Source organism: Haliotis asinina, chromosome 8, assembly GCF_037392515.1.
Source record: "Haliotis asinina isolate JCU_RB_2024 chromosome 8, JCU_Hal_asi_v2, whole genome shotgun sequence".
NCBI classification, from domain to species: domain Eukaryota; kingdom Metazoa; phylum Mollusca; class Gastropoda; order Lepetellida; family Haliotidae; genus Haliotis; species Haliotis asinina.
This window is the reverse complement of record NC_090287.1, coordinates 27,921,426-27,936,292: the sequence shown is the minus strand read 5'-3', so window position 1 is coordinate 27,936,292 and position 14,867 is coordinate 27,921,426. Positions and strand designations below refer to the sequence as shown.

Sequence of the window (14,867 nt, the reverse complement as noted above, 5' to 3'; positions counted from 1 at the left end):
AATATTGTCATGAAAATTGGTCAATCCAAACCAGAGTATTTAAATAAAACCAGTTAAAATAAAAATATCAGTTATCATAACTGTACCTTCATAGGGCCCACACACGATGGCTAATGATAAATGGCTATAAATCAAAGCTAAATCATTCTTGATTGTGCAAAATCATTGACAACTCAAACAAATGCGACATAATTATTTCCGCCCAAGTACACGGGTCCAATTTCAGGTGTGGTCGTTTCAACAAAACGAATTAAGAAATAGGCAAATGGTGTCAACTAACATGACATATATCATAAGGTCACTTAGCAAATCGATACTAACGACCACATGTAGAATCCTTATAATAATACACAGCTGTCAGATAAAACAATATCGATATAGATGAACGTGACATATGTGCAGTTTGAGTTTGCCTTTCAACGCGTTGGTCTGCTAGAATTTATGCAGATCGTTCAAAATGATGAGGCGACAATTCAGATGGCTCTTTGCTGTATCTTTTGTGAGTCTTCTGGCTTATACTGTATATTTTCAGAATCACAACTTTGTCAGCCACAAGACTAGTGCCAACAAACAAGCACGCTTCAACCTTTCTGGAGGGGAAAGTATACATGTATCAGCCAAAGAACTGAAGAGAGCTAATCAGCCGCCATGCATTTTTCCTGTTCCTTCTCAAAGTCTTCTTCCATGTCAGCAGAACACCCTAAGTGAGTTGTCTTTTGTTTCTTACTTAATTTCATTATATTTTCAAAGGTGCATTCCTAAATTATTCATCGTGATACCAAGAGTCTTGTGGGGAATCCTGTTAGCGCTGACATGAGTCGGCCCATTTGTAACCCTGCTGATTGTCTGTTATCATAACACAACCTCAGTGTGGCTTTGTCGCAAGCACTTTTCTTCATATTTTACAACAATAAAAAGACTGAATGAAATGACAGGGTTATTCTAGGAACCTCTGAATCGATATAAGCTTGTGGTGAAGTAGGAAAACAAGGACAAGCTGACCACCAAGCTGACCATTAACCCGTGTTGGTATGTATGAGTGCCACCCACTGGCGCTTGCCATTGTGAGCGAAATGGCCCTAGGTTGTTCGCGATCACATGCAGTTGATACACCGATATCACGTGAGAGTCTCATGAGCAAGGCATGTACGGCTATGCGCTTAATCAATTTTATCATTGCCGTGCACCGCCTACGCAAACGCGTCATCTGTGTCGGTCCAGTTAATCCTTGTTTGCCAGTAGATATTAGAATTCTGTATGTCAGACCCCCTCCTGGCATTATATGTTTCATCATGCACTTGATCTTTGAATTGCTCCTTCACCTGGACAAAACCACTTATTTATCCGTGATCTAGCTGATTGTGGTATATTATTCATTTCAAATATGATTCCCTTATTCAATTTGATAGAAAGATCGTATCACAGAAACGCGGACGTTTCTTATTAGAAAACAATGTGATACCATGAATGGGGGCTTTTTGTGGTATTTTCCTGTCACCAACATGCCCGACGTTGTCTGTTTTAAACGCATGCAGGGAAGATCCAGACAGGTGACCAGGTTTTATTAGCATTAAGGGTTAACTGACCTACACAATTACAGTTAGGAAAAACTATAATATTCTGTTTATTTTGAAAATCTTCATCATGCCTAATACATTACACGCGTGTTAAGTAGGTGCGCCCTCGTGGTGTAAGCCTTCGCAGAGTTTATTCAAATAACTACATTGGAGGACTATACTAACCCAAGTATGTGTATTTGACGGGGAGAACCGCGTTGTTAGTATTACCAGTTATTTTGACGTAAGTCACAAGGAATATACAGTATATCGCGACTTAGTTTTCATAATGTAATTCCGGTTATGAATGCACATATTTGATTGCTCTTCCTTTGTTCGTTTGTCCATTGTCCAACAAAACACTAGAGAAATTAAATGAACATTGGTCCAGTAATCATTTCTGAAACATCTACGAACGAGAAACGTGATCTTTATCTTGTGATCTTGCAAATGTCCGTGTTACAGACTTCCTGTATTTGTCTTCAGTGTATTTTGGATTATGTTGTCAGTCATGGCTATCTCTGATCCAAGAATCTTGCAATACTTTCCATTCTTCAGGTCAGACACGACGGGTAATAAACGAATCACTTCCATGGCTTGATCTTGAAAGAACATTGAATGCGTCCACGACGCTTGCTCACGGGGGATACCACCGACCTGTTGGATGTACCTCCCCTCAGCGACTTGCCATAATAATTCCCTACAGAGACAGAGAGGTGAACCTGAAGATCCTCCTCAACAACCTTCACAGAGTTCTTCAGAAGCAACAGGCGGAGTATGCCATCTTTGTGGTGGAGCAGGTGTGTTGGCAGCAAAACTCAGAGCTAACAACTTGAGCAGGTGCTTGTGTACTTCCGTGGGAATTGCATGTTAATTGTTGGAGGCAATACTAATTGTAACTACTATAGTGTATGGATTCAGAAACATGGTTCCATTTTTCCAGTATGCTATAAGTGTCACTGTGGGGAGACTGAATTTGAGTTCCCCAAATTGCTTGCGACACCATTTCGAGACAAACATTTTCACAAACTTCACAAAGTCAAAGTAAAGCAATTTAGCATATCCAAAAATAGTTTATGATGATTGATGTAGAAATAACACTATAATATGCTTCTAATTTCAATTTGGTGACACGTGCTACAGTGGATTATGTGGCTAATAACAACGTCAATGTCCTCTATCAACTTTTCAAGTTCAAAATTCTAATTGATTTGCCCTTGGAAAATATCCAAGAGATCCAGTTTCATTGACGTCCATCTAGTAGATAAGATAACACATGGACACACACACGCACACACACACACACACACACACACAGAGAGAGAGAGAGAGAGAGAGAGAGAGAGAGAGAGAGACTACAAGGTAGGAAGCATACTCTCTCCAACACACATTGGGTTTTGGCAGAGGCTATTATGATCATAGTCATTATTATGCATACATACATTATTGAGATTCATGATGATAAATAATGGTATCTGTAAACCACCCGTTACATGGTTCCTTTTAGTGTAGACCAGTGAAGGTCCGGGATAGAATAGGCCTTTAGCAATCCATGCTTGCCAGAAAATGCGACTATGCTTGTCGTAAGAGGCGACTAACGGGATCGGGTGGTTAGGATCTCTGACTTGGCTGACACATATCATCGGTTCCCAATTGCACAGATCGATGCTCATGCTGTTGATCACTGGATTGTCTGGTCCAGACTCAATTATTTACAGACCGCCGCGATATGGCTGGAATATTGCTGAGTGCAGCGTAAAACTAAACCCACTCACTATTGCCACACGAGAGGATCTCACTCACTCACTCACTCATTTTAATATACAGTACTACATGTCTATGTTCATTAATCACGAAGGAGCCTGGGTTAATGTACACTCGATGTTTGTTCTTCTTCTCTGACGTCCGAAGGGCGAGGGGAACATAAACAAACATCGATAGTACATCAACCCATGGGCCCCGAGGGACCAGTGAACAACGTATTTGTCTTATCAAACATCTAAATGGTAATTTCGAACTGTTTGAAGCATGTGTATCGGATCGTACACTTCAGTCAACCTGTGTGAATCAAACGATTCGAATCTTGATTGTTGCTGTTTTCCCCGCAGGTATTGTCCTAGTATAGTCGCCGCGGTGTAATTCCACTTATTCCACATATTCGCAGGGACCGTGCTTGAATGTTTTGTCAAAATATATTTGTTGGAATGCTAGGCAAATCTTTTCTTAGCCATCGCTAGATTTTGCAAACGACACAAGAAAAACAGATTTAGAGTTATCTCCCTTTCACCAATTTGCATTCGCAAAACATCAGTAATTTCCGTGTATCATGCTTGGTTCAGTGTTTCTCGAGGTAAAGAAGTACCGAATGAGTTGCCATTGGCAATATAACTTGCTTGTAAGTGGAATACATTAAAATAATAGAATAGCGTTCAGCCAATCAGAAAACGACATTTATGTGGGAGGTAACATAAATAAAAATATGTTTTGGTGTTCAAGTTCGATTATGGGTACCAATGTTCACTTACCCCCAGAATGACCATGTCTTTTTCTGATTCCATATGCAATACTGATTACAATTATTGGTGGTTCCAAAAATTAACATTCGCTTTCCGCGGAAAGCATATGTGACATATTTGCCACATAGGTTCCTATACTATTATATAACGTAAATTACGTCCGACTTCGCAGTTAATCCCAAGTCAATCACTCACTCACTTTTCCGTTTTAAGATCCTTTGGCCTGTATACTTGTTGTCAATGCGCGGTGTTATGAAGTACTCGACTGACAAGCAACGGTAAATGTACAAATTATATTTTCAGGAAAATGGTACTCCTTTTAACAGAGGAATGATTAAAAACATTGGTTACCTTGAAGCCAATGCTCTGTGTCGTTTTGACTGTTTCACCTTCCAAGATGTCGACTTGGTGCCTGAGAGTGAGAGGAATACCTACTTCTGTGGAGAGAAGGCTTTGCACCACTCTCGAAGACTAAATTTTCTGAATTACAGGTAGACTTCTTGTAAGAGGCGTCCAATGGGATTGGGTGATTAGGTGCGCTGACTTGGTTGACACATGTCCCCCCTACCATTCACGTAGATCGATGCTCACGATTTTGGTCACTGGTTTGTCTGAAGCTGGTTCGATTATTTACAGGCCGCCGCCATATAACTGGAACATTGCTGAGTGCAGAGTTAAACACAAACCAATCAATCCAATACAGGACTGAGTATGGATCACATGCTAGGAATACATGGAATTCCCCGCCTCGATAACAATACGCCACTTCTAGATAGTCGTTCAGTGTTTGGGATATTTGTGTATCTGCAAACCTCCAACATCTGAAACGAGTCATCGTCTCAGATGCGCAGGGATAGGTAGTGTAAGATCCCCTTGTACGTCCTGTTAGGCAGAAATGACAATTAAGATGACTGCATGTTGTATTGGTGACAGTGGACGTAAAGTATTCATTTGTTGTATTTCATCTTTCACTTTGTTATAGTGGGAGTAATACATTCTTAGAAAGAGTGAAAATTTCAAAAACTGAAAAAGCAAAATGTTCTTGTATCTAACGCCTTGTGGCGGGGTAGCCTGATATATAAGGCTATTGTCGTGGCTGTTTTGATCCATGTTCGATTCCCCACAAGGTTAAAATGCTTTAACCGAATCCGAATACTCAAATTGACTTCATTCACTCAATTACTCACCATCTACAAGCTGATAAACTGCCATGTGACTAACTTACTCTCGCGTATATTTGCTTTAAGCATTTTTAAGGTATCTAATTCCAGAAACTGGTATCGAGGTCACTTTGGTGGAGTGGTTACTTTCAACAAGACATATTTCTCGACCATCAATGGTTACTCTAACTTGTTCTACATGTGGGGAGGAGAAGATGATGACTTGCTTCACAGGTAGGACTTTTCATAGACCCGTGAAGGTCCGGGGTGGAATAGGCCTTCAGCAACCCATGCTTGCCATGAAAGCATAATCATGCTTGTCGTATGAGGCGACTAACGGGATCGGGGGGTCAAGCAGGCTGAGTTGCTTGACACATATCATCGATTTCCAGTTGCACAGATCGATGTTCATACTGTTGATCACTTGATTGTCTGGTCCAGACTCGATTATTTACAGACCGCCGCCATATGGCTGGAATATTGCTGAATGCGGCGTAAAACTAACTCACTCAATCACCTTTCACCAGTAGTACGTATCCACCATGAGCAATCCCGTCTTTGAAACAGCACATACACAATTCAGTTAATGGGCCTAATTATAAGCTATATACCAAAACTGCAAATAGAAAATTCAGTAAGGGACCATCTAATGTATCTTCCTTATGTGGCATTTAGAAGGTGGTATGCTGGTATGAAGCTTCCATTGCATATATCCAATACCCGGCATGTATATATTTCTCCTTGTGCACATGCTGTGTATCATTTGCTTGCTAACGGTGTTATTGCGATTAGGGAAGCTGTCCATCCATAACAAGTGTTCCTCTTAATCATTCCATCATTATCAAACGAAACGCTGATTTGCCACAATCGTTTTGAATAATGCAGTACTTCTTTAGGTTTTTATAACCTTCGACAACGGCAATGCCATGCATACGCGTCTAAAGTGCGCATTTACCTGTGTTTGCCATTTCCTTCATTCTGCATGCTTAGAAACAAAGTTGTATGGTTTGAGATGAGTGAACATCTTTGGTCGAGATCGCAAACGTGGTCAGTGACACTTAGAAATATAAAATAAATCCATCAAGATGCATAATTATTTACATTTCTACTGTATTTCTTGCTTTGATAGATGTTGTCTTACACGCAGAGGAAAAGGCCAGCGTGTCTGATGACTATATATGAGCGATTCAGTTCAAGCTGAACAGAATAAATAAAAATAACTCTGAAAAAATGGTGCAAACGGTATTTGTAGCCTAACATTTTACTAGGTAAAATCTACGTCAGGGCCTTGCTATTTCAATAAAGCCTTATCACATTTACTTTCTGAGAGAGATGCATTCTTCTCAACTCTAATCGATAATCTTGAATGTTGAAATGCATGTCAAGATAGAGATAATGGAAGAGCATGACATACTGGCATCTTTCTTGGGGCCAAGAACAATGATATTGATGAAACAACATGACATTTTACTATTATAGAAGTACATATATATATATATACACATATGTATATATTTGCATAAACCGAAAGCTATACTCAATCACCCGTGGTAATGATCTAACCAATAACTGTTGATAACCTGCACACATTTGGGGAAATATTCCCATCTCTCTCTCTCTCTCTCTTTCTCTCTCTCCCTCTCTGTGTGTGTTTATCTGTGTGTGTATGCGCGTGTGCGTGTGCGTGCGTGAGCTCGCACTGCTACTTAGTCACCGTTGTAATTACATTACCGTGGTGTTTTGAGGATCTTCGGACCTATCTGGAGGAAATAAAAACATCCATTTATTCATTCATTCATTCATTCACCCCAACTATGCGGGATATTCATTCATTTACTCATTCATTCATTCATTCAGTAGCTCTTCCTATGGGAAAAGTCCCATTCGCTATTTAGGTTGTGTGTAGATTGGGAAAGGGTTACTGAGCTGACCGTGAGACTTCCCATTCTGACAGTTCCGGGATCAACCGAATCCTCTTTCTTACATAAAAGAAGTAAGCTGTGAGACAAATTAGCCATAAACTTTGCACTTTGGTCAATTTTGAGATATTTACTGTGAAACAGTTGAGGCTTCACGTGGGATTGCCATTTCGATCGCGAAAATATTATATACGACACTCAAACAACAACAAATATCACGTTTATGGTATATGTAACCATTCTCAGACACCTAAAACTGTTTCAAGGCAGTCTGTTTCTGATCCCTAAAAATGAAAGTGTCAATCAATTAACGGACAAATTAACGGACGGTTTCAACTAAATGAAACGTCTCTAGAATGAATGCAATCTCTTTGCATGTGCGTTTTTCAGCCGACGAAAAGTAAAAGCGAAAAAGTAAACCTTTTCATTTACCTTCTGAAATATGGTGTTTTTTTAAATTCATAAATGATATAGCTGACATATTCCCTGCTATATACTCGACATACAGTTAAAATGGCATAGTTCGTTTTGTTTCACGCTTTTATCTTGATCAAGGACATATAGATCTGTGGGGAATTTGATCGTTTTATCAGCACATCTATGTAACATCTGCCATCAGTCTTCTGTACGTGTACATGGTTGCTCCTGACTACATGAAATGTTTGAACACAAAATATATAAATTTAGACAGAGGTATTTCTGTTATTCTTAGCCATGGACCCATAATACAAAACGCAGGTACTTTGATGACATCATGTTGTACATGCTTAAGTATTACGACAAAGAATATATGAATAAAGACATTGTAGTGTCAATTTTAATTTTATATGGCGAAGGAGACGTCCAAGACAATTTACTAGTAATGTGCTTTGTAGTTACAGGAAATCATCCCAATGAACGATAATACTGCTTTTATTCTGTGTACATAACGTCTTCATATCTCTCTCATATTAACGGGACATCTCATATTAACTTCATACTTGACCATATGTAAACCATTACAATTACAGTAAGAACAAATCCTGTCAGCATCACTGATGTTTTTCATGTCTACCCAACTAAATCGCTAAACGGAAATTATTAACCTAAATTGCGAAATAACATGCTCATAATAACATGGAATGTCTGCACTTACGTATCTCTCTCCATTCAACAATGACTTAAATATACTGTGTACATTGCGTTTCAAAGAATTAGACTCTATGAAATGCCAATCTTGACATAGACTATCATAAAACCTTTGTTTGAAAGTGGTCATGAATACATTTACATCACCTACATCTTGGAATAACTTTACAATACCAAAACCAAACTGATACAAACATGTTTAACAGATGTAATCCCAGTCTTTCTAAACGAGCATAGGTTAACACTGGTGAGTATTTATACTTCAATGGAACTTTACTAACTTCCCATAGTCTTTTGCAGAAGTAAATTTGCAAACTTTCTATCTGTCTTCTGTACGAGTTGCCCCGAATCTCTGCCACATAAGACAGGATTGGACAAATTTTGGTTAAAATCAACCATTTTAAATATGCCTCGACGCGAAATTGCATTAAATGTACTTTGATAATTATACAATGACTTCCTCTGTAACTACACTGTTGTGTGAGACAAACATGACACATCGTCTGCAAACGAAAGGGCAGCAACATCGGGTACTTCATGATACAACCCTAACGGCTACCAATGTTACATTTAAAATCCCCAGACAGGCCCTAATCTATTCTAAGACAAGCAGATAAATGTGAATACATAGAAGCAATGAAATCAAGAAGTGTCCCGTTAATACCCATATTTCTTAGACTTTGAACTAATACTTCATTGTCAACACTATCAAATACTTTTTAAGTCTACAAATGTTAAATATCACCTTCTTAAGAACAACTCAGAGCACTTTACGGAATAAATCAATCTATCTCTATAATTATCAGTCAAATGGATATATTGCTTGATTTGTGAATGGGACTGATTGTGCTGGTGCCCAATTGTTTGGAAAATGTTCCATTGTCCAGTAGAAAACTGAATGCATTCGTTAGGAGAGGTGTTTAATAGTTTAACGTTGTTTTAGGATTGTTTAACCCCAGGAAACCTTCCTCCCCCTGAAAAGGGTCTGTTAATGAAGCCGTCCATTTTTCTGTTATCAACAGAATACAATGTGGAATAATTCAGAGTGACAGTTTGTATGAAGGCCTGGTGTTCAAAGTAGTTACACCAATAATCTTGACTGATGTTTGGATATAATGTTTGGAGATCGTCTCCCCATCTGAGAACTTCCAAAAGGAATCGGGAATTATTTTTAGCATTAATCAGTCACTTTTTCGTTGATTATAATATTCGTGTCTATTCCTTCTGTAAAGAGTTTTAAGTCCCTTTTCGGAACTGTTTATAAAATAAATTAAAACATTCTAAAGTTAAAAAGTAAATACCTGACTCACCATGGTTCAGCAAATGTTGACTATTGACTGAGATTGTTGTCCCCGTCGAGAGGATATGTAAATCCATGTCTCTCAAAGTAAATTGAAATATAAAGTTTTTAATCCTAGTACCTGTGTTACTTTAATTTTAGGACTAGATTAGTCGACGATAGTTGACATCTGAAGGGATGATGTAAATAAAGCTAGGGTCCGTGCAGGAGGTAAATGTTTGCTTTTCAACAGTAGTCTCATTTGTTTTGTTATTTCAGTACAGGTTAAGACTATCTTCTGATGAAGTTGACAAATCCAAATACTCGTTCCACTGCTTTTGTTGTTCATCCATATGGTCCCTAGTATTGTGATCTACCTTCAGTTTTATGGTGATCTCTTCATCATTGTTTTAATATTGTGTTAATATTAGATTTACGAACTAGGTTTAGATCCATATCTGTGATCTTACGTTTTTTAATGTCTACCAATTTTTTGGGTTCCGCCCCCAAGGCCCTCATTATGGTGATTTACTTTCAGTTGTTGGCAATCCGTTGCCTTATATTGTACTGACCTCTGTAGTTAAATGTCTTAGATTTTATAATTTTATTACAAGTTTTACTTTTATGTCTGTGATGTTCTAGTTGTCTTTACCGTTCTTCGTTGAAAGATTTTAATAATCTACTTTTATTTATTAGGAAATTATAATTGATTTTAGTCATGATATGGCTGAAATAGTGTCAAAGAGTAGTATACAAATGGGTGTACGGGACTACAGAGGTGCACCGGGCCTAGGAGCCTCCAAACGGCCACCTCCCAGCAAAAAAGTAGAGTTTTGTGCAAATCTAGTTCCAGAAGACAAAGAAGTTGTGTACAAATTCTCCTGATAGAAATGCACTCCAATTAGAGATATTGCTGGTGTATGGATGTAGAAAAAATGCCAGGAACCAAGCTGTCACAGGAAGCCTGTGCAGAGATCCAATCGGGTTGTTTGTCCCTTTGGAAAGTGAATAGGAAATACCACTCATTGAAAGCCAGATGTATGAGCATCCGAGGTAGTTTGGATCCCATGCCACAAACAAAGACAACTCCTGATATGGCAGAAGTCTTTGAGACCCTGCTGGAGAAGTGTCCCATTTGTTTCAGGATTGGTTTCTCTCGGTCAGAAAGCAAGATGCAGGGACACTTCTCCAGCAGAGTCTCCCGTACCTCCATTTTGTATACTACTCGATGTGACTTGAAACTCAATCACCATATGTTACTCAAAATATAGAATATGAGTATCATGTCTGAAAACTCATTAAGCAAAGATAGAAATAAACGTTTGGGTATATATATTACGGTATGCTTTTAGCTCCTAAAGAATACATCCATGGGGTAATTGTCAATATCAGATTGCATTGTCCGTGGCAAACAGGGGCGTAGCTACCTTTTCTTTGCAACCTATTGGGCTTACACGAAAGAATTGACTTGATACACGCCTGGCATTTCTGAATACACGGATTTAATAAACATACATACACAAAGAAAAACGTTAAGCACCTCCAAATATTTTTATGATATTTCCCACATTATTGGAATTAGTGATACAATGTAAAATGGGGAAAGCAGAGTTTGCTCGTGACGAGATAAGCAGTGATGCGCGACAATCACGCTCGTGTCGTTTATGGCGTGCACGTGCAACATGCTACCCTCATCGATCACATATTGAAGTATGGCCCAAATGGATTTGTGGGTATGCATCTGGAATGTCCCACATCCAGTCGTTGACCCTCATTTCGATAACCATCCTCTTACTACAAGACCTCCGCAAATGGACAACACCACGCCTCAAGGATCATGTGTGAATTACATGAGGACTAATACAGGAAAATTCTACCCTAGCCAGCGTTAAGCCCAGATCTCCTTAGAGCATGTGTAGGACATTATGGAGAGGCAAATCCAGGCATGAAACCCTCAGGTACAGAATTTCTATCAATTGGAGGCAGCTCTACATGCTGAGTGGTTGTTATTGAATGTGTCATCCTGGTACTTGGCGGATGCACCCGGCACTGAGCGGTTTCATTGAACACGTACACTAGTGTCTTCAAGGAACATTTTCATGTGACAATGTCAACACCCTTTCACTGACCTGCAGCTCCATACTTTTGGGGACTTTGTTTCATATTGAAAAAACAGTCGCTGTCAGTTCTAACCACAGCTAACTGGTGTTGCACTTCTGTCTTGCCAGATGTTTGTTCTATTAGATGGCATTTGAATGTCCAAGCATTTAGGACCATTGCGGACCTGACATGTTTTTGGCCAGTTGTCATTATGCAAAATAGAAAGTGATTAATATTTTTCTTTGTGTATAGAATTATATTTCTTGCAGGTGTATCGCTAACTTTACGTGCTACAGGTATCATTTACATGTGTACTTGCTGCACAAAGGAAAATGTTACTGAATCGTAACCATCTAAACACATAGAGTGTGTAAGGAGAAATATGAAATATCGTCTGAATACATTATGATATAAGTACTTATTTTGTATATGGTTATTTACAGATTGCGGAGGAAGAACCTGCCGTTTGAACACAGCAACTACCCTCGTTACACTGCTTTGATGCATAAGAATGATCCTCATCACACAAAGGAAGAGTAAGTAGAGTTTTCGCTCTCCACTTTGCAAGACCATAGATTTAGTTTTAGTAAATGTATGGTAAGAATTTGTGAGAAATAACAATGCTCTTTACTTTCAGATTCTTTATTACGTATAGATTCTTTATTACGTATAGATAGCCATGAGGCCATCAGTACAACACATGTAAACAGTGACGTAGAAACATACATACTTTCTTTACTTTCCTCTGTGTGGTAAAGGAAATTTATGGTTATAAATTGTTTGTTATGGGGTCCTTGGTTCAAATATGGCAGATACCTCATGTAAGAGGAAGGTGGACAGCAAGTCCTTGGGATGGGTTTACATTCACACTCAACAAATGGCGACTGCCTTGTATACACTTGGAAACTGTATAGGCCAGGTACTTGGACAAGAGAACTACCATGGGTCAGTTTGTCTTCTTCAACTGCCTAAAGCTGTTCATGTATACAAGTCGCGAATATTTTTCTATATTTTGTGCAGTTGGTCTCTTACAGTTAGACCAAGAAAGAGACCCAAAACTAACCGTGACTTTGAGGACTGGGCCATCCAAAACACCCGCTTAACAATGCACTTGCACAGACACTTTGGGGGTGTCATTAAATTTGTGTACAAGTAGAAAGGAACTCTACAGAGAACGGATGATTTGTTATCAGGCTATCAGTGTCGAATGATTGACTTGAGAATTTGTTCATTTTAAATCTGTAGCAGGCAGGTTTGAAGTGAGGGAATGTACATAGTAAGTAATGTAATCTTCTAGGTTTTCACCACCAGTACATGCACGCCTTTGAGCGTGTGTCAGCAGTACCATCTCCTTTCAAGTCCAGTGCATCAAGCTGAAACAACATGCTTCCAGCAGTCGATTGTTTTATCTGTGCTATCGCTATTGTGCTTGAGTCATTGAAGCTGATATATGAACAACAGATGAGTTGATGAAGTGAGGATCCCGGTCAAGACTTGAATGCATCACATGGTACTAACAACAGTTTGGTAGGTTTCTCTGCGATTTCTGTTTCCTTTGGACCAGAGAAATTCAAATTGTTTCTTCAACAGTGGTCTCTTTGGTTCTGTTATCTTCGTACAGATTAAGAATAGCTTTTGCGACGTAGCTGCCAAACAGCCGTTGCACTCCTTATGTTGTTCAGTTCCATGGATCCTAGTGTGGTGATCTACCTCCAGGCGTTTGGTGATCTTTAGCCTCTTTTTATATTGTGTTGTATTGATATTAAGAAAGTTTTAGGTTTATACAAACTAGTTTTATAATTATGTCTGTAGTCTTCTTGTTGTTTTTACTGTCCTTCGTTGACAGTGAGTTAACTTTGTATATGTCATGTATTTAGAACGTGTCTATGGCAGAACTATTGCCGATGGCTCTTTCAATTACAACTCACTTACATGTATGTTCCCTAGTTGCGCATTTTTTCTGATTGCTTCATATTTTCTATATCATGCATGACGCCATATGTTGTGAGTTATGCCCCCGGAAGATACATTGTTCTCATTGAATCTTGCCCTTTCTTTTATGTAAAGCTGATTTCCGTGCTGAAGTATTGTTCTTAGAGCATCTGGTCGTGCCCTCCGGTGTGGTGTTCCTGTTCATTCTCAACGCCTGAGAGATCATAGAATATGTTATGAATTTGTTTCTTAATAGCTTTTTAAAGTACGTTTTCTCACCTGATAGCCTGTTTGTAATTTCCGCAATCGTTAGTGGGTGAAAGTGTTCACCAAACTATACCTTATTTAGATGTTTTAAGATATTTTATCAATTATCACCAAACAGTTGACAATCAGTTTTCAAACTGTTCCACTTTCCGGATGACATCTTGACTATCTGTATGAGCGAAAGGGGTCTTCAGTTTCTCACTGAGTGCAGGTATCGATCTTTGGTTAGGATCTATAACCAATGGTTCTGTTGTATCTAACGTAATATAATATGCATCATACAATATTAGGGCGTCTTGCATGACAATAGGGGAATTTGTTTTGTGTCAATTTTCAACTTGTTGATTTCTGTAGATGTATTTTCCATTGTTCTCAGTAGTTTGAAAATTGCCAACTGAAATGATATTTCCCTCTGGTCGCGAGTAAACTTCGAACCTAAAATTTGTTCCTTATCTCGGTATAGTTATATACAACACGTCACAGTTTAATTCTGGACTCACAAAAGTCCAGAAACTCTCAGCACTGTGACCACTCTCTCACAAGGGATTTGACAAAATTAAACAGGCAGCTGTTATGTATATGTGCTAAGGATGAAAAAATGAAAAATATTTTTTTCGAAAACTCAAAATTTAAACTCGCTCGCCCATGGGCGAACAGTGGCCAATGGGTAGGCCCATGGGCGAAAGTGTTTAATTTCATCCAGAATAAATGTTTTGGAGGTTGTAAATGAATGAAAAAAATGTTAATAAATATCATGACACAAATTTCAGCTTGTTGTGACTTGACTCTGCTAACTGACAGCGATTTTACAAAATCTCGCCCATGGGTGAAAAACATATTGGCCCATGGACGAGAATTATGAATTTCATTGAAAATACATGTTTTTTCCAGGCTTTGCAGTTTTTCAAAAAAATGAACGTGTATTTGTTAGTGTCGTGACACGAAATTAAGCTTATTTTGACTTAATTCGGCTAATTTAGAGTGATTTTTCAAAAAGGCTCGCCCATGGG

General features: G+C 38.7%; 1 protein-coding gene across 1 annotated transcript in view; it reads left to right on the top strand.

Annotated features, from left to right (window-relative positions):
* The first annotated feature begins 399 nt into the window (after nucleotides 1-399).
* LOC137294230 (beta-1,4-N-acetylgalactosaminyltransferase bre-4-like) overlaps nucleotides 400-14,867 on the top strand; it is a 41,412-nt gene continuing 26,944 nt past the window's right edge. Inside the window, exons 1-5 of the mRNA XM_067825226.1 lie at nucleotides 400-704; nucleotides 2,115-2,356; nucleotides 4,376-4,563; nucleotides 5,344-5,466; nucleotides 12,102-12,194. Coding sequence (XP_067681327.1) covers nucleotides 458-704; nucleotides 2,115-2,356; nucleotides 4,376-4,563; nucleotides 5,344-5,466; nucleotides 12,102-12,194 — 893 coding nt within the window. The 5' untranslated portion in view covers nucleotides 400-457. The remainder of the gene's footprint in view (nucleotides 705-2,114; nucleotides 2,357-4,375; nucleotides 4,564-5,343; nucleotides 5,467-12,101; nucleotides 12,195-14,867) is intronic.